This window comes from Anolis carolinensis, unplaced genomic scaffold (genome assembly GCF_035594765.1).
Source record: "Anolis carolinensis isolate JA03-04 unplaced genomic scaffold, rAnoCar3.1.pri scaffold_7, whole genome shotgun sequence".
Lineage (NCBI taxonomy): Eukaryota > Metazoa > Chordata > Lepidosauria > Squamata > Dactyloidae > Anolis > Anolis carolinensis.
This window is the reverse complement of record NW_026943818.1, coordinates 38,789,908-38,811,434: the sequence shown is the minus strand read 5'-3', so window position 1 is coordinate 38,811,434 and position 21,527 is coordinate 38,789,908. Positions and strand designations below refer to the sequence as shown.

General features: G+C 44.5%; 1 protein-coding gene across 3 annotated transcripts in view; it reads left to right on the top strand.

Moving 5' to 3' along the window:
- gtpbp3 (GTP binding protein 3, mitochondrial) overlaps positions 1 to 21,527 on the top strand; it is a 45,034-nt gene that overhangs the window by 2,989 nt on the left and 20,518 nt on the right. For all 3 annotated transcript variants that reach the window (XM_062959210.1, XM_062959209.1, XM_062959208.1), the window contains exons 2-7: positions 464 to 684; positions 9,226 to 9,312; positions 11,482 to 11,684; positions 13,213 to 13,285; positions 17,143 to 17,286; positions 17,380 to 17,545. In XM_062959210.1, the coding sequence (XP_062815280.1) occupies positions 464 to 684; positions 9,226 to 9,312; positions 11,482 to 11,684; positions 13,213 to 13,285; positions 17,143 to 17,286; positions 17,380 to 17,545 (894 nt within the window). The remainder of the gene's footprint in view (positions 1 to 463; positions 685 to 9,225; positions 9,313 to 11,481; positions 11,685 to 13,212; positions 13,286 to 17,142; positions 17,287 to 17,379; positions 17,546 to 21,527) is intronic.

Sequence of the window (21,527 nt, the reverse complement as noted above, 5' to 3'; positions counted from 1 at the left end):
TTATTATATTATTATAATATAGAATAACACAATCCTAGAGTTGAGAGAGACTCCAAGGGCCATCTAGTCCAACCCTCTTCTGCCAGACAGACACTGCCCGATCCCTCCCGACAGATGGCCATACAGCCTTATAGACTTATTATATTATTATCACATTATATTATGATTATCTGTTATAATATATTATAGAGTCATACAATCCTAGAGTTGGGAGAGACCCCAAGGGCCATCCAGTCAAGCTGGGAGACACCATCCGATCCCTCCCGACAGATGGCCATACAGCCTTATAGACTTATTATATTATCATATTATGTTGTGATTATCTGTTATAATATATTATAGAATCCTAGAGTTGGGAGAGACCCCAAGGGCCATCCAGTCAAGCTGGGAGACACCATCCGATCCCTCCCGACAGATGGCCCTCCATTCAACACTGTTGAATGTTTTGTTTCCTTTTTTGCAGGTGGAAAAGCCAACGTGCCGAGCGGGACACCATCTTCGCCTTGTCGTCCGGCGCCGGGAAATGCGGCCTGGCCGTGATTCGAACCAGCGGCCCGGACAGCCACGCGGCCTTGGTCAGTCTGGCGGGGAAGGTGCCGCTCGCCAGGACGGCCGCTTTGCGCAGGATCCGCCGACCCGACTCCGGAGAGACGCTCGACCGCGGCCTCGTGATCTGGTTCCCCGGTAAGGTTTTGGCTTCAATCCCCAACGGATTACACGTTTATTATATTTATTATCATATTTATAGTATTATTTATTTTTGTATTTATTAGCAATGTGTTTTAATATTTATTCTATTTATTATACTCCCAATTATTATTATTATACAGCCAATTATGATCATCGTTTTATTATACAACCAATTATTATTATACAGACATCCTAGCATCCCATTGTTGGACATTGAAAAGGTCCCATTGCTGGACATTGGACATGGAAAGGTCCTGTTGCTGGACATTGAAAGGTCCCTATGCTGGTCCTGTTACTGGACATTGATACTAGACATTGGAAAGGTCTCAATGCTGGACATTGATGTTGGACATCGAATGGTCCCATTGGTGGACATTAAAAGGTCCTATTGCTGGACATCGATATTGGACATTAAAATATCCCATTGGCAGACATGGATGTTGGACATTGACAGGGTCCCATTGCTGGATATTGAAAGGCCCTATTGCTGGACATTGATACTGGACATTGGAAAGGTCTCATTGGCAGATATTGAAAGATCCTATTGCTGGACATTGATAAGGTCCTATTGCTGGACATTGAAAGGCCCTATTGCTGGATATTGATACTGGACATTGAAAGGGTCCCATTGCTGGACATTGATGTGGACATTGAAAAGGTCTTAATGGTGGATACTAAAAGGTTCCATTGTTGGACATTGAAAGGTCATCATGCTGGACATTGAATGGTCCCGTTGGTGGACATTAAAGGTCCCATTGCTGGACATTGAAAGGTCCTCATGCTGGTCCTGTTACTGGTCATTGATGCTGGACATTGGAAAGTCTCATTGCTGGACATTGATGCTGGACATAGAAAGGTTCCATTGGTGGACATTAAAAGGTCCTATTGTTGGATATTGATGCTGGACTTTGACAGGGTCCCATTGCTAGACATTGAAATGGTCTAGTTGCTGGACATTTGGAATGTCCTCATGGGTGGACATTAAAGGTCCCATTGATGGACATTGATGCTGGATATTGACAGGTCCCATTGCTGGACATTAAAAGGTCCTATTGCTGGACATTGATACTGGACATTAAAATATCCCATTGGCAGACATGGATGTTGGACATTGACAGGGTCCCATTGCTGGACATTGACAGGGTCCCATTGCTGGACATTGAAATGGTCCCGTTGCTGGACATTTGGAAGGTCCTCATGGTGGAAATTAAAGGTCCCATTGCTGGACATTGGAAGGTCCTCATGCTGGACATTGAATGGTCCCATTGCTGGACATTGAAATGGTCCTGTTGCTGGACATTTGGAAGGTCCTCATGGTGGAAATTAAAGGTCCCATTGATGGACATTGGAAGGTCCTCATGCTGGACATTGAATGGTCCCATTGCTGGACATTGAAATGGTCCTGTTGCTGGACATTTGGAAGGTCCTCATGTGGAAATTAAAGGTCCCATTGATGGACATTGGAAGGTCCTCATGCTGGACATTGAATGGTCCCATTGCTGGACATTGAAATGGTCCTGTTGCTGGACATTTGGAAGGTCCTCATGGTGGAAATTAAAGGTCCCATTGATGGACATTGAAATGGTCCCGTTGCTGGACATTGGAAGGTCCTCATGCTGGACATTGAATGGTCCCATTGCTGGACATTGATGAGGACATTGAAAAGGTCTCAATGACGGATACTGAAAGGTTCCATTGTTGGACATTGAAAGATCATCATGATGGACATTGAAAGGTCCCATTGCTGGACATTGATGCTGGACATTGACAGGCTCTCATTGCTGGAGATTGATGTGGACTTTGAAAAGGTCTCAGTGGTGGATCCTGAAAGGTTCCATTGTTGGACATTGAAAGGTCATCATGCTGGACATTGAATGGTCCTATTGCTGGACATTGACAGGGTCTTATTGCTGGACATTGACAGAGTCTTATTGCTGGACATTGATGCTGAACATTGAAAAGTTCTCCTTGGCAGATATTGAAAAGTCCCGTTCCTGGACATTGAAAAGTTCTGTTGCTGGACATTGATGTGGAGATTGAAAAGGTCTCATGGGTGGATCCTGAAAGGTCCCATTGCTGGACATTGATGCTGGACATTGATGGGGTCTCATTGTTGGACATTGAAAGGTCCCATTGCTGGACATTAAAAAGGTGCCATGTCTGGACATTGAAAGGTCCTATTTCTGGACATTGATGCTGGATACTGAAATGTCCTATTGCTGGACATTAATAGGTCCTATTGCTGGACATTAATAGGTCCTATTGCTGGACATTAATAGGTCCTATTGCTGGACATTAATAGGGCCTATTGCTGGACATTAATGGGGCCTATTGCTGGACATTAATAGGTCCTATTGCTGGACATTAATAGGTCCTATTGCTGGACATTAATAGGTCCTATTGCTGGACATTAATGGGTCCTATTGCTGGACATTAATGGGTCCTATTGCTGGACATTAATGGGTCCTATTGCTGGACATTAATGGGTCCTATTGCTGGACATTAATAGGTCCTATTGCTGGACATTAATGGGTCCTATTGCTGGACATTAATAGGGCCTATTGCTGGACATTAATGGGTCCTATTGCTGGACATTAATAGGGCCTATTGCTGGACATTAATGGGTCCTATTGCTGGACATTAATGGGTCCTATTGCTGGACATTAATGGGTCCTATTGCTGGACATTAATAGGTCCTATTGCTGGACATTAATAGGTCCTATTGCTGGACATTAATAGGGCCTATTGCTGGACATTAATGGGGCCTATTGCTGGACATTAATAGGTCCTATTGCTGGACATTAATAGGGCCTATTGCTGGACATTAATGGGGCCTATTGCTGGACATTAATAGGTCCTATTGCTGGACATTAATAGGTCCTATTGCTGGACATTAATAGGTCCTATTTCTGGACATTAATAGGTCCTATTTCTGGACATTAATAGGTCCTATTGCTGGACATTAATAGGTCCTATTGCTGGACATTAATAGGGCCTATTGCTGGACATTAATGGGGCCTATTGCTGGACATTAATAGGTCCTATTGCTGGACATTAATAGGGCCTATTGCTGGACATTAATGGGGCCTATTGCTGGACATTAATAGGTCCTATTGCTGGACATTAATGGGGCCTATTCTGGACATTAATGGGGCCTATTTCTGGACATTAATAGGTCCTATTGCTGGACATTAATAGGGCCTATTGCTGGACATTAATAGGGCCTATTGCTGGACATTAATAGGGCCTATTGCTGGACATTAATAGGGCCTATTGCTGGACATTAATAGGGCCTATTGCTGGACATTAATGGGGCCTATTGCTGGACATTAATAGGTCCTATTGCTGGACATTAATAGGGCCTATTGCTGGACATTAATGGGGCCTATTTCTGGACATTAATAGGTCCTATTGCTGGACATTAATAGGGCCTATTGCTGGACATTAATAGGGCCTATTGCTGGACATTAATAGGTCCTATTGCTGGACATTAATGGGGCCTATTGCTGGACATTAATAGGGCCTATTGCTGGACATTAATGGGGCCTATTGCTGGACATTAATAGGTCCTATTGCTGGACATTAATGGGGCCTATTGCTGGACATTAATGGGGCCTATTGCTGGACATTAATAGGTCCTATTGCTGGACATTAATAGGTCCTATTGCTGGACATTAATAGGTCCTATTTCTGGACATTAATAGGTCCTATTTCTGGACATTAATAGGTCCTATTGCTGGACATTAATAGGTCCTATTGCTGGACATTAATAGGGCCTATTGCTGGACATTAATGGGGCCTATTGCTGGACATTAATAGGTCCTATTGCTGGACATTAATAGGGCCTATTGCTGGACATTAATGGGGCCTATTGCTGGACATTATAGGTCCTATTGCTGGACATTAATAGGGCCTATTGCTGGACATTAATGGGGCCTATTGCTGGACATTAATAGGTCCTATTGCTGGACATTAATAGGTCCTATTGCTGGACATTAATAGGGCCTATTGCTGGACATTAATAGGTCCTATTGCTGGACATTAATAGGGCCTATTGCTGGACATTAATGGGGCCTATTGCTGGACATTAATGGGGCCTATTGCTGGACATTAATGGGGCCTATTGCTGGACATTAATGGGTCCTATTGCTGGACATTAATGGGTCCTATTGCTGGACATTAATGGGTCCTATTGCTGGACATTAATGGGGCCTATTGCTGGACATTAATAGGTCCTATTGCTGGACATTAATGGGTCCTATTGCTGGACATTAATGGGTCCTATTGCTGGACATTAATAGGTCCTATTGCTGGACATTAATGGGTCCTATTGCTGGACATTAATGGGTCCTATTGCTGGACATTAATGGGGCCTATTGCTGGACATTAATGGGGCCTATTGCTGGACATTAATAGGTCCTATTGCTGGACATTAATGGGGCCTATTGCTGGACATTAATGGGGCCTATTGCTGGACATTAATGGGTCCTATTGCTGGACATTAATGGGTCCTATTGCTGGACATTAATGGGTCCTATTGCTGGACATTAATGGGTCCTATTGCTGGACATTAATGGGTCCTATTGCTGGACATTAATGGGTCCTATTGCTGGACATTAATGGGGCCTATTGCTGGACATTAATAGGGCCTATTGCTGGACATTAATGGGGCCTATTGCTGGACATTAATGGGGCCTATTGCTGGACATTAATGGGGCCTATTGCTGGACATTAATGGGTCCTATTGCTGGACATTAATGGGTCCTATTGCTGGACATTAATGGGTCCTATTGCTGGACATTAATGGGGCCTATTGCTGGACATTAATAGGTCCTATTGCTGGACATTAATGGGTCCTATTGCTGGACATTAATGGGTCCTATTGCTGGACATTAATAGGTCCTATTGCTGGACATTAATGGGTCCTATTGCTGGACATTAATGGGTCCTATTGCTGGACATTAATGGGGCCTATTGCTGGACATTAATAGGTCCTATTGCTGGACATTAATGGGGCCTATTGCTGGACATTAATGGGGCCTATTGCTGGACATTAATGGGTCCTATTGCTGGACATTAATGGGTCCTATTGCTGGACATTAATGGGTCCTATTGCTGGACATTAATGGGTCCTATTGCTGGACATTAATGGGTCCTATTGCTGGACATTAATGGGTCCTATTGCTGGACATTAATGGGTCCTATTGCTGGACATTAATGGGTCCTATTGCTGGACATTAATAGGGCCTATTGCTGGACATTAATGGGTCCTATTGCTGGACATTAATGGGTCCTATTGCTGGACATTAATGGGGCCTATTGCTGGACATTAATAGGTCCTATTGCTGGACATTAATAGGTCCTATTGCTGGACATTAATAGGTCCTTTTGCTGGACATTAATAGGTCCTATTGCTGGACATTAATAGGGCCTATTGCTGGACATTAATAGGTCCTATTGCTGGACATTAATAGGGCCTATTGCTGGACATTAATGGGGCCTATTGCTGGACATTAATAGGTCCTATTGCTGGACCATTAATAGGTCCTATTGCTGGACATTAATAGGGCCTATTGCTGGACATTAATAGGTCCTATTGCTGGACATTAATAGGGCCTATTGCTGGACATTAATAGGTCCTATTGCTGGACATTAATGGGGCCTATTGCTGGACATTAATAGGTCCTATTGCTGGACATTAATGGGTCCTATTGCTGGACATTAATAGGTCCTATTGCTGGACATTAATAGGGCCTATTGCTGGACATTAATAGGTCCTATTGCTGGACATTAATAGGTCCTATTGCTGGACATTAATAGGTCCTATTGCTGGACATTAATAGGTCCTATTGCTGGACATTAATGGGTCCTATTGCTGGACATTAATAGGTCCTATTGCTGGACATTAATGGGGGCCTATTGCTGGACATTAATAGGGCCTATTTCTGGACATTAATAGGTCCTATTGCTGGACATTAATGGGTCCTATTGCTGGACATTAATAGGTCCTATTGCTGGACATTAATAGGTCCTATTGCTGGACATTAATGGGTCCTATTGCTGGACATTAATAGGTCCTATTGCTGGACATTAATGGGTCCTATTGCTGGACATTAATAGGTCCTATTGCTGGACATTAATAGGTCCTATTGCTGGACATTAATGGGTCCTATTGCTGGACATTAATAGGTCCTATTGCTGGACATTAATAGGTCCTATTGCTGGACATTAATGGGTCCTATTGCTGGACATTAATGGGGCCTATTGCTGGACATTAATAGGTCCTATTGCTGGACATTAATGGGTCCTATTGCTGGACATTAATAGGTCCTATTGCTGGACATTAATAGGTCCTATTGCTGGACATTAATGGGTCCTATTGCTGGACATTAATAGGTCCTATTGCTGGACATTAATGGGTCCTATTGCTGGACATTAATAGGTCCTATTGCTGGACATTAATAGGTCCTATTGCTGGACATTAATGGGGCCTATTGCTGGACATTAATGGGTCCTATTGCTGGACATTAATAGGTCCTATTGCTGGACATTAATGGGTCCTATTGCTGGAAATTAATAGGTCCTATTGCTGGACATTAATAGGTCCTATTGCTGGACATTAATAGGTCCTATTGCTGGACATTAATGGGTCCTATTGCTGGACATTAATAGGTCCTATTGCTGGACATTAATAGGTCCTATTGCTGGACATTAATAGGTCCTATTGCTGGACATTAATGGGGCCTATTGCTGGACATTAATGGGGCCTATTGCTGGACATTAATGGGTCCTATTGCTGGACATTAATGGGTCCTATTGCTGGACATTAATGGGTCCTATTGCTGGACATTAATGGGGCCTATTGCTGGACATTAATGGGTCCTATTGCTGGACATTAATAAGTCCTATTGCTGGACATTAATGGGGCCTATTGCTGGACATTAATGGGTCCTATTGCTGGACATTAATGGGTCCTATTGCTGGACATTAATAGGTCCTATTGCTGGACATTAATGGGGCCTATTGCTGGACATTAATGGGTCCTATTGCTGGACATTAATGGGTCCTATTGCTGGACATTAATAGGTCCTATTGCTGGACATTAATGGGGCCTATTGCTGGACATTAATAGGTCCTATTGCTGGACATTAATGGGTCCTATTGCTGGACATTAATAGGTCCTATTGCTGGACATTAATAGGTCCTATTGCTGGACATTAATAGGTCCTATTGCTGGACATTAATGGGGCCTATTGCTGGACATTAATGGGGCCTATTGCTGGACATTAATGGGTCCTATTGCTGGACATTAATGGGTCCTATTGCTGGACATTAATGGGTCCTATTGCTGGACATTAATGGGGCCTATTGCTGGACATTAATGGGTCCTATTGCTGGACATTAATAAGTCCTATTGCTGGACATTAATGGGGCCTATTGCTGGACATTAATGGGTCCTATTGCTGGACATTAATAGGTCCTATTGCTGGACATTAATAGGTCCTATTGCTGGACATTAATGGGTCCTATTGCTGGACATTAATAGGTCCTATTGCTGGACATTAATGGGTCCTATTGCTGGACATTAATGGGTCCTATTGCTGGACATTAATGGGGCCTATTGCTGGACATTAATGGGTCCTATTGCTGGACATTAATAAGTCCTATTGCTGGACATTAATGGGGCCTATTGCTGGACATTAATGGGTCCTATTGCTGGACATTAATAAGTCCTATTGCTGGACATTAATGGGGCCTATTGCTGGACATTAATGGGTCCTATTGCTGGACATTAATGGGGCCTATTGCTGGACATTAATGGGTCCTATTGCTGGACATTAATGGGGCCTATTGCTGGACATTAATAGGTCCTATTGCTGGACATTAATGGGTCCTATTGCTGGACATTAATAGGTCCTATTGCTGGACATTAATAGGTCCTATTGCTGGACATTAATGGGTCCTATTGCTGGACATTAATGGGGCCTATTGCTGGACATTAATAGGTCCTATTGCTGGACATTAATAGGTCCTATTGCTGGACATTAATAGGTCCTATTGCTGGACATTAATGGGGCCTATTGCTGGACATTAATGGGGCCTATTGCTGGACATTAATAGGTCCTATTGCTGGACATTAATGGGGCCTATTGCTGGACATTAATAGGTCCTATTGCTGGACATTAATAGGTCCTATTGCTGGACATTGATGCTGGACATTGATAGGGTCCCATTGCTGGACATTGATGCTGGACCTTGAAAAGATCCCATTGCTGGACATCGAAAGGCCCTATTACTGGACATCAATGTTGGACATTAAAAGATTCCATTTGGCAGACATTGACGTTGGACCTTGACAGGGTCCCATTGCTGGACATTGAATGGTCTTCATGCCGGACATTGATGCTGGACATTGGAAAGGTCTCATTGCTGGACATTAAAAAGGTGCCATTGCATTGAAAGGTCTCATTGCTGGATGTTGCCATGAAAGAAAATTGACATTTAGGCTTTTCTCTTTCTTTGTTGTGTTCGCAGGGCCGGGCAGTTTCACGGGGGAGGATGTGGCCGAATACCACGTCCACGGCGGTCCGGCAGTGGTCAGCGGCGTCCTGAATGCCTTGGGTGGGTCCTTTTCCCCTCAATACTGGGGAATACGGGGTTGGACAGGATCTCTTCCAACACTAGGCTTCTATTATATGTGTTTCCTAACAAAGTCTGGATGGCCATCTGTCGGGAGGGATCGGATCATCCTAGCAGAAGGGGGTTGGACTGGATGGCCTTTGGGGTTCTCTTCCAACCCTAGTATTCTAAGGTTCTTACAACAACAACAACAATAATAATAATAAGCTGGACAGCCATCTGTTGGGATAGATCGGATGGTGCCTTCCTTCCTGGAAGGAGGAGGTTGGACTGGATGGCCTTTGGGGTTCTCTTCCAAATGTATTCTGTGGCTCTGACAATAATAATAATAATAATAATAATAATAATAATAATAATAATAATACCATAATAATAATAATAATAATAATAAGAAGAAGAAGAAGAAGAAGAAGAAGAAGAAGAAGAAGCTGGACGGCCATCTGTTGGGGTGGATCGGATGGTGCCTTCCTTCCTGGAAGGAGGAGGTTGGACTGGATGGCCTTTGGGGTTCTCTTCCAACTGTAGTATTCTATGGCTCTGACAATAATAATAATAATAATAATAATAATAATAATAATAATAATAATAATAATACCAAAATAATAATAAAAATAATAGTAATACCATAATAATAATAATACTGTAGTAATAATAATAAACTGGACAGCCATCTGTCGGGAGGGATCGGATTGTGCCTTCCTTCCTGGAAGGAGGAGGTCAGACTGGATGGCCTTTGGGGTTCTTTTTTAACTCTAGTATTCTATGACTCTGACAATAATAATAATAATAATAATAATACCAAAATAAAAATAATAGTAATACCATAATAATAATAATAATAATAATAATAATAATAATAATAATAATAATAATAATAATACTGTAGTAATAATAATAATAGGCTGGACAGCCATCTGTTGGGATGGATCGGATGGTGCCTTCCTTCCTGGAAAGGAGGTCAGACTGGATGGCCTTTGGGGTTCTCTTCCAAATGTAGTATTCTAAGACTTTGACAATAATAATAATAATAATAATACCATAATAACAACAATAATAATACAACAATAATAATACAATAATAATAATAATAATAATAATACAACAACAACAAAATAATAATAATAATAATAATAATAATAATAATAATAATAATAATAAGCTGGATGGCCATCTGTCGGGAGGGATCGGATGGTGCCTTCCTTCCTGGAAGGAGGAGGTCAGACTGGATGGCCTTTGGGGTTCTTTTCCAACTCTAGTACTCTATGACTCTGACAATAATAATAATAATAATAATAATAATAATAATAATGATAACAAAATAAAAATAATACTAATACCATAATCATAATAATAATAATAATAATAATAATAATAATACCGTAATAATAATAATAATAAGCTGGACGGCCATCTGTTGGGATAGATCGGATGGTGCCTTCCTTCCTGGAAAGGAGGTCAGACTGGATGGCCTTTGGGGTTCTCTTCCAAATGTAGTCTTCTAAGACTTTGACAATAATAATAATAATAATAATAATAATAATACCATAATAACAATAATAATACAATAATAATAATAATAATAATACAACAACAATATAATAATAATAATAATAATAATAATAATAATAATAATAATAATAATAATAATAATAAGCTGGATGGCCATCTGTCGGGAGGGATCGGATGGTGCCTTCCTTCCTGGAAGAAGGGTCGGACTGGATGGCCTTGGGAGGTCCCTTCCACCTCTCGGATTCTGTAACAATATTTCTCCAGTAACCTTGTAACGTCTATCGGGTTGGATGGCCATCTGTCAGGAGGGCTTTGGTGGAAAGAAGAAGGGGGGTGGGACTGGATGGCCCTTGGGGGTCCCTTCTCAAGTCAGAAGATTATTATGGTATTATTATTATTATTGTCAGAGCCATAGAATACTACAGTTTGAAGAGAACCCCAAAGACCATCCAGTCTGACCTCCTCCTTCCAGGAAGGAAGGCACCATCCGATCCCTCCCGACAGATGGCCATCCAGCTTATTACTATTATTATTATTATTATTCCATGATCCCAAGAAGAATAGAGTTGTGCTGTTGTGGGGTAAAAGCACAACCAAAGCAGCCCCGGCAGATGGCCATCCCTCTTCTCTTCCCCTGCGTAGGTGGGCTTCCCCGCCTGCGCTTGGCGGAGCCCGGCGAGTTCACCAAGCGGGCCTTTCAGAACGGGAAGCTGGACCTGACGGCGGCCGAGGGCCTGGGGGACCTGATCCACGCCGAGACCGAAGGGCAGCGCCGGCAGGCCTTGCGCCAGATGGAGGGGCAGCTGGGGGCCCTCTACCACCGATGGAGCCGCACCCTCACCAAGGCGAGGCCGGACTCCTCCCGTGCCTGGCCATCTGCTGGGAAGGCTCTCACGGGGTCTCCCTGCAGGGCCCTGGAGGTCTCCTCCAACTCTAGGATTGTAGGGCTCCATTAATCATAGGCTGGACGGCCGTCTGTTGGGAGCCTATGGTTCTATTAATTAGTAATAATAATAATAATAGACTGGACAGCCATCTGTTGGGAGCCTATGGTAATAATAATAATAATAATAGGCTGGACGGCCATCTGTTGGGAGCCTATGGTTCTATTAATTAGTAGTAGTAGTAATAATAATAATAATAATAGACTGGACAGCCATCTGTTGGGAGCCTATGGTTCTATTAATTAGTAATAATAATAATAATAATAATAAGCTGGATGTCCATCTGTTGGGAACTTATGGTAATAATAATAATAATAATAGGCTGGACGGCCATCTGTTGGGAGCCTATGGTAATAATAATAATAATAATGATAATAATAATAATAATAATAATAATAATAGACTGGACAGCCATCTGTTGGGAGCCTATGGTTCTAATAATAATGATGATGATGATAATAATAATAGGCTGGATGGCCATCTGTTGGGAGCCTATGGTGGTAATAATAATAATAATAATAATAATAATAGGCTGGACGGCCATCTGTTGGGAGCCTATGGTTCTATTAATTAGTAATAATAATAATGATAATAATAGACTGGACAGCCATCTGTTGGGAGCCTATGGTTCTAATAATAATAATGATGATGATAATAATAATAGGCTGGATGGCCATCTGTTGGGAGCCTATGGTAATAATAATAATAATAATAGGCTGGACGGCCATCTGTTGGGAGCCTATGGTTCTATTAATTAGTAATAATAATAATGATAATAATAGACTGGACAGCCATCTGTTGGGAGCCTATGGTTCTAATAATAATAATGATGATGATAATAATAATAGGCTGGATGGCCATCTGTTGGGAGCCTATGGTAATAATAATAATAATAATAGGCTGGACGGCCATCTGTTGGGAGCCTATGGTTCTATTAATTAGTAATAATAATAATAATAATAATAGGCTGGACGGCCATCTGTTGGGAGCCTATGGTTCTATTAATTAGTAATAATAATAATAATAGGCTGGACGGCCATTTGTTGGGAGCCTATGGTAATAATAATAATAATAATAATAATAATAATAATAGGCTGGATGTCCATCTGTTGGGAGCCTATGGTAATAATAATAATAATAATAATAATAATAATAATAATAATAGGCTGGATGGCCATCTGTTGGGAGCCTATGGTGGTAATAATAATAATAATAATAATAATAATAATAATAGCCTGGATGGCCATCTGTTGGGGTGGATCGGATGGTGCCTTCCTTCCTGGAAGGAGGGGGTTGAACTGTATGGCCTTTGGGGTTCTCTTCTGACTCTAGTATTCTATGGCTCTGACAAAAATAATAACAACAATAATAATAATAGGCTGGATGGCCATCTGTCGGGGCGGATCGAATGGTGTCTTTTGTCCCGCAGGCCCTGGCCCACCTGGAGGCGTACATCGACTTCAGCGAAGACGACAACATTGAGGGCGGGGTCCTTCTCCAGGGTGAGCCTCGCCTTTGGGAATTGCTGCTCTTTGTGCCGGATGAAATATTAACGGCCTTCGTTGCCGCAGCGTCACGTGCCTGGCTGGGGCTCAGCTCCGTCAACAACAGTCAGGACGGGCTGTTTCTTGGGACAATAAAGTGTCCCAAAGAAGACCTCGCGTGACGCGAGACCGGGTCTGGCCCTTTCCTCGCCATTGTTGTTTGGGAGAGGAAGCGCGTGCCTTCCTGCTTCTCCAAAACAACGTCATTAAGCGGGACTTAACGACTTCTTGGAAATATCTCCGTCAGGACTTAACGTTTGTGATGTTGGATGCATCATGGGTGGGGTTGAGTGGGCTCTCTGGCTGTGGGGTGAACTACAACTCCCAGAAAGTTCCTAAACCATTGAGGTCTGATTAGTGTTTACATCAAACCTCAGTGGAAGTGGATGTATGTTTGCATCAGAACTCAGTGGAAGTGGATGTGTGTTTACATCAAACCTCAGTAGAAGTGGATGCATGTTTGTATCAGACCTCAGTGGAAGTGGATGCATGTTTGTATCAGAAGTCAGTGGAAGTGGATGCATGTTTGTATCAGAACTCAGTGGAAGTGGATGCATGTTTGTATCAGAACTCAGTGGAAGTGGATGCATGTTTGTATCAGAACTCAGTGGAAGTGGATGCATGTTTGTATCAGAACTCAGTGGAAGTGGATGCATGTTTGTATCAGAACTCAGTGGAGGTGGATGCATGTTTGTATCAGACCCCAGTGGAAGTGGATGCATGTTTGTATCAGAACTCAGTGGAAGTGGATGCATGTTTGTATCAGAACTCAGTGGAAGTGGATGCATGTTTGTATCAGACCTCAGTGGAAGTGGATGCATGTTTGTATCAGACCTCAGTGGAAGTGGATGCATGTTTGTATCAGAACTCAGTGGAAGTGGATGCATGTTTGTATCAGAACTCAGTGGAAGTGGATGCATGTTTGTATCAGACCTCAGTGGAAGTGGATGCATGTTTGCATCAGAACTCAGTGGAAGTGGATGCATGTTTGTATCAGAACTCAGTGGAAGTGGATGCATGTTTGCATCAGACCCCAGTGGAAGTGGATGCGTGTTTGCATCAGAACTCAGTGGAAGTGGATGTATGTTTGTATCAGACCCCAGTGGAAGTGGATGCGTGTTTGTATCAGAACTCAGTGGAAGTGGATGCGTGTTTGTATCAGACCTCAGTGGAAGTGGATGCATGTTTGTATCAGAAGTCAGTGGAAGTGGATGCATGTTTGTATCAGAACTCAGTGGAAGTGGATGCATGTTTGTATCAGAACTCAGTGGAGGTGGATGCATGTTTGTATCAGACCCCAGTGGAAGTGGATGCATGTTTGTATCAGACCTCAGTGGAAGTGGATGCATGTTTGTATCAGAACTCAGTGGAAGTGGATGCATGTTTGTATCAGAACTCAGTGGAAGTGGATGCATGTTTGTATCAGAACTCAGTGGAAGTGGATGCATGTTTGTATCAGAACTCAGTGGAGGTGGATGCATGTTTGTATCAGACCCCAGTGGAAGTGGATGCATGTTTGTATCAGAACTCAGTGGAAGTGGATGCATGTTTGTATCAGAACTCAGTGGAAGTGGATGCATGTTTGTATCAGACCTCAGTGGAAGTGGATGCATGTTTGTATCAGACCTCAGTGGAAGTGGATGCATGTTTGTATCAGAACTCAGTGGAAGTGGATGCATGTTTGTATCAGAACTCAGTGGAAGTGGATGCATGTTTGTATCAGACCTCAGTGGAAGTGGATGCATGTTTGCATCAGAACTCAGTGGAAGTGGATGCATGTTTGTATCAGAACTCAGTGGAAGTGGATGCATGTTTGCATCAGACCCCAGTGGAAGTGGATGCGTGTTTGTATCAGAACTCAGTGGAAGTGGATGCGTGTTTGTATCAGACCTCAGTGGAAGTGGATGCCTGTTTGTATGAGACCCCAGTGGAAGTGGATGTATGTTTGTATCAGAACTCAGTGGAAGTGGATGCATGTTTGCATCAGACCCCAGTGGAAGTGGATGCGTGTTTGCATCAGAACTCAATGGAAGTGGATGTATGTTTGTATCAGACCCCAGTGGAAGTGGATGCGTGTTTGTATCAGAACTCAGTGGAAGTGGATGCGTGTTTGTATCAGACCTCAGTGGAAGTGGATGCATGTTTGTATCAGAAGTCAGTGGAAGTGGATGCATGTTTGTATCAGAACTCAGTGGAAGTGGATGCATGTTTGTATCAGAACTCAGTGGAGGTGGATGCATGTTTGTATCAGACCCCAGTGGAAGTGGATGCATGTTTGTATCAGACCTCAGTGGAAGTGGATGCATGTTTGTATCAGAACTCAGTGGAAGTGGATGCATGTTTGTATCAACTCAGTGGAACTGGATGCATGTTTGTATCAGAACTCAATGGAAGTGGATGCATGTTTGTATCAGAACTCAGTGGAGGTGGATGCATGTTTGTATCAGACCCCAGTGGAAGTGGATGCATGTTTGTATCAGAACTCAGTGGAAGTGGATGCATGTTTGTATCAGAACTCAGTGGAAGTGGATGCATGTTTGTATCAGACCTCAGTGGAAGTGGATGCATGTTTGTATCAGACCTCAGTGGAAGTGGATGCATGTTTGTATCAGAACTCAGTGGAAGTGGATGCATGTTTGTATCAGAACTCAGTGGAAGTGGATGCATGTTTGTATCAGACCTCAGTGGAAGTGGATGCATGTTTGCATCAGAACTCAGTGGAAGTGGATGCATGTTTGTATCAGAACTCAGTGGAAGTGGATGCATGTTTGCATCAGACCCCAGTGGAAGTGGATGCGTGTTTGTATCAGAACTCAGTGGAAGTGGATGCGTGTTTGTATCAGACCTCAGTGGAAGTGGATGCCTGTTTGTATCAGACCCCAGTGGAAGTGGATGTATGTTTGTATCAGAACTCAGTGGAAGTGGATGTATGTTTGTATCAGACCTCAGTGGAAGTGGATGCATGTTTGTATCAGACCTCAGTGGAAGTGGATGCGTGTTTGTATCAGAACTCAGTGGAAGTGGATGCGTGTTTGTATCAGAACTCAGTGGAAGTGGATGCGTGTTTGTATCAGAACTCAGTGGAAGTGGATGCATGTTTGTATCAGAACTCAGTGGAAGTGGATGCATGTTTGTATCAGAACTCAGTGGAAGTGGATGCGTGTTTGTATCAGAACTCAGTGGAAGTGGATGCATGTTTGTATCAGAACTCAGTGGAAGTGGATGCATGTTTGTATCAGAACTCAGTGGAAGTGGATGCATGTTTGTATCAGAACTCAGTGGAAGTGGATGCGTGTTTGTATCAACTCAGTGGAAGTGGATGCATGTTTGTATCAGAACTCAGTGGAAGTGGATGCATGTTTGTATCAGAACTCAGTGGAAGTGGATGCATGTTTGTATCAGAACTCAGTGGAAGTGGATGCATGTTTGCATCAGACCCCAGTGGAAGTGGATGCGTGTTTGTATCAGAACTCAGTGGAAGTGGATGCGTGTTTGTATCAGAACTCAGTGGAAGTGGATGCGTGTTTGTATCAGAACTCAGTGGAAGTGGATGCGTGTTTGCCTCAGACCTTAGTGGAAGTGGATGTGTGTTTGCATCAGAACTCAGTGGAGGTGGATGCATATTTGCATCAGACCTCAGTGGAAGTGGATGCGTGTTTGCCTCAGACCTTAGTGGAAGTGGATGTGTGTTTGCATCAGAACTCAGTGGAGGTGGATGTGTTTTTGTATCAGACCCCAGTGGAAGTGGATGTATGTTTGTATCAGAACTCAGTGGAAGTGGATGCATGTTTGCAACTGTTGTTCTTTCTCCACAGTGGATGAAGCAGTGGCCTCACTGGCCCAAGAACTGGAGGCCCACTTGCAAGACGGACGGCGTGGTGAGCGCCTCCGGGACGGAATCCACGTCGTGATCGCTGGCCCCACCAACGCGGGGAAGAGCAGCCTCCTCAACCAGCTGTGTAAGCAAGACAAGTCCGGGTCTGGGTTCGGGTGACAACGTTTTATGGGATGTCCCTTTTGTCCTGAGAGCGTTGTTTTCTTCCCCGTCTCAGGCCGGAAGCCGGCGGCCATCGTGTCGCCCGTGGCAGGGACCACCCGGGACGTGGTGGAGGCCGCCTTGAACCTCCACGGGATCCCCATCGTCCTGAGCGACACGGCCGGCCTGCGGGAGACCGGAGACGTGGTGGAGAAGGAAGGCGTGGATCGGGCCCGCCAGAGGTGAGCCGGGCTCAAATGGGCATCTTTCCGGATGGTCATCTTTCAGGAGGGTTTTGATTGTGTCCCCGTTAGGGTTCTCTTCTACTATTTCCAAAGGTCCTGCCAGTCATAACCTGAAGTCCAGGCATCAACATACATCCACCTCCACTGAGGTGTAAAGCAGACACACATCTACCTCCACTGAGGTGTAAAGCAGACACACATCCGCCTCCACTGAGGTGTAAAGCAGACACACAACCACCTCCACTGAGGTGTAAAGCAGACACACATCCGCCTCCACTGAGGTGTAAAGCAGACACACATCTACCTCCACTGAGGTGTAAAGCAGACACACAACCACCTCCACTGAGGTGTATAGCAGACACACATCCGCCTCCACTGAGGTGTAAAGCAGACACACATCTACCTCCACTGAGGTGTAAAGCAGACACACATCCGCCTCCACTGAGGTGTAAAGCAGACACACATCTACCTCCACTGAGGTGTAAAGCAGACACACAACCACCTCCACTGAGGTGTATAGCAGACACACATCCGCCTCCACTGAGGTGTAAAGCAGACACACATCTACCTCCACTGAGGTGTAAAGCAGACACACATCCGCCTCCACTGAGGTGTAAAGCAGACACACATCTACCTCCACTGAGGTGTAAAGCAGACACACAACCACCTCCACTGAGGTGTATAGCAGACACACATCCGCCTCCACTGAGGTGTAAAGCAGACACACATCCACCTCTACTGAGGTGTATAGCAGACACACATCCACCTCCACTGAGGTGTATAGCAGACACACATCTACCTCCACTGAGGTGTAAAGCAGACACACATCCACCTCCACTGAGGTGTATAGCAGACACACATCCACCTCCACTGAGGTGTAAAGCAGACACACATCTACCTCCACTGAGGTGTATAGCAGACACACATCCGCCTCCACTGAGGTGTAAAGCAGACACACATCTACCTCCACTGAGGTGTAAAGCAGACACACAACCACCTCCACTGAGGTGTATAGCAGACACACATCCGCCTCCACTGAGGTGTAAAGCAGACACACATCTACCTCCACTGAGGTGTAAAGCAGACACACATCCGCCTCCACTGAGGTGTAAAGCAGACACACATCTACCTCCACTGAGGTGTAAAGCAGACACACAACCACCTCCACTGAGGTGTATAGCAGACACACATCCGCCTCCACTGAGGTGTAAAGCAGACACACATCCACCTCCACTGAGGTGTATAGCAGACACACATCTACCTCCACTGAGGTGTAAAGCAGACACACATCCACCTCCACTGAGGTGTATAGCAGACACACATCCACCTCCACTGAGGTGTAAAGCAGACACACATCTACCTCCACTGAGGTGTAAAGCAGACACACAACCACCTCCACTGAGGTGTATAGCAGACACACATCCGCCTCCACTGAGGTGTAAAGCAGACACACATCTACCTCCACTGAGGTGTAAAGCAGACACACATCCGCCTCCACTGAGGTGTAAAGCAGACACACATCTACCTCCACTGAGGTGTAAAGCAGACACACAACCACCTCCACTGAGGTGTATAGCAGACACACATCCGCCTCCACTGAGGTGTAAAGCAGACACACATCTACCTCCACTGAGGTGTAAAGCAGACACACATCCGCCTCCACTGAGGTGTAAAGCAGACACACATCTACCTCCACTGAGGTGTAAAGCAGACACACAACCACCTCCACTGAGGTGTATAGCAGACACACATCCGCCTCCACTGAGGTGTAAAGCAGACACACATCCACCTCCACTGAGGTGTATAGCAGACACACATCCACCTCCACTGAGGTGTATAGCAGACACACATCTACCTCCACTGAGGTGTAAAGCAGACACACATCCACCTCCACTGAGGTGTATAGCAGACACACATCCACCTCCACTGAGGTGTAAAGCAGACACACATCTACCTCCACTGAGGTGTATAGCAGACACACATCCGCCTCCACTGAGGTGTAAAGCAGACACACATCCGCCTCCACTGAGGTGTAAAGCAGACACACATCCGCCTCCACTGAGGTGTAAAGCAGACACATCCGCCTCCACTGAGGTGTAAAGCAGACACACATCCGCCTCCACTGAGGTGTAAAGCAGACACACATCTGCCTCCACTGAGGTGTAAAGCAGGCACACATCCGCCTCCACTGAGGTGTAAAGCAGACACACATCCGCCTCCACTGAGGTGTAAAGCAGACACACATCTGCCTCCACTGAGGTGTAAAGCAGACACACATCCGCCTCCACTGAGGTGTAAAGCAGACACACATCCGCCTCCACTGAGGTGTAAAGCAGACACACATCCGCCTCCACTGAGGTGTAAAGCAGACACATCCGCCTCCACTGAGGTGTAAAGCAGACACACATCCGCCTCCACTGAGGTGTAAAGCAGACACACATCCGCCTCCACTGAGGTGTAAAGCAGACACACATCCGCCTCCACTGAGGTGTAAAGCAGACACACATCTGCCTCCACTGAGGTGTAAAGCAGACACACATCTGCCTCCACTGAGGTGTAAAGCAGACACACATCCACCTCCACTGAGGTCTGATGCAAACAGGTATCCACTTCCACTGAGGTGTAAATATAGACTGACTTCAAAATGGAGTCCTGAGTCTGAACATGCTCAGTCCAATCACATGTCTATATTCTTAATGTATATATGTGCTAACTTGTATTCTATGTGTTTGTTGTTTTGCCAGGCGTGATTGTACTGAGCATGTTCAGACTCAGGACTCCTTTTGTGATCAGTCTGTTTAACACCTCGGTGGAGGTGGATGTATCTGCTTTAGACCTCAGTGGATGTGGGTGTGTTTTTGCATCAGACCTCAGTGGATGTTGATGCATGTTTGCATCAGAACTCAATGGAGGTGGATGCGTGTTTGAATCAGAACTCAATGGAAGTGGATGCGTGTTTGCATGAGACCCCAGTAGAGGTGGATGTATGTTTGTATCAGAACTCAATGGAGGTGGATGCGTGTTTGTATCAGAACTCAATGGAGGTGGATGCGTGTTTGTATCAGAACTCAATGGAGGTGGATGCGTGTTTGTATCAGAACTCAATGGAGGTGGATGCGTGTTTGAATCAGAACTCAATGGAAGTGGATGCGTGTTTGCATGAGACCCCAGTAGAGGTGGATGTATGTTTGCATCAGAACTCAATGGAGGTGGATGCGTGTTTGTATCAGAACTCAATGGAGGTGGATGCGTGTTTGAATCAGAACTCAATGGAGGTGGATGCGTGTTTGAATCAGAACTCAATGGAGGTGGATGCGTGTTTGCATGAGACCCCAGTAGAGGTGGATGTATGTTTGTATCAGAACTCAATGGAGGTGGATGCATGTTTGCATCAGAACTCAATGGAGGTGGATGCGAGTTTGTATCAGAACTCAATGGAGGTGGATGCGTGTTTCAATCAGAACTCAATGGAGGTGGATGCGTGTTTGCGTGAGACCCCAGTAGAGGTGGATGTATGTTTGTATCAGAACTCAATGGAAGTGGATGCGTGTTTGCGTGAGACCCCAGTAGAGGTGGATGTATGTTTGTATCAGACCTCAGTGGAAGTGGATGCATGTTTGTATCAGAACTCAATGGAGGTGGATGCGTGTTTGCGTGAGACCCCAGTAGAGGTGGATGTATGTTTGTATCAGACCTCAGTGGAGGTGGATGCATGTTTGCATCAGAACTCAATGGAGGTGGATGCGTGTTTGCATGAGACCCCAGTAGAGGTGGATGTATGTTTGTATCAGAACTCAATGGAGGTGGATGCGTGTTTGCATGAGACCCCAGTAGAGGTGGATGTATGTTTGTATCAGACCTCAGTGGAGGTGGATGCGTGTTTGCATGAGACCCCAGTAGAGGTGGATGTATGTTTGCGTCAGAACTCAATGGAGGTGGATGCGTGTTTGCGTGAGACCCCAGTAGAGGTGGATGTATG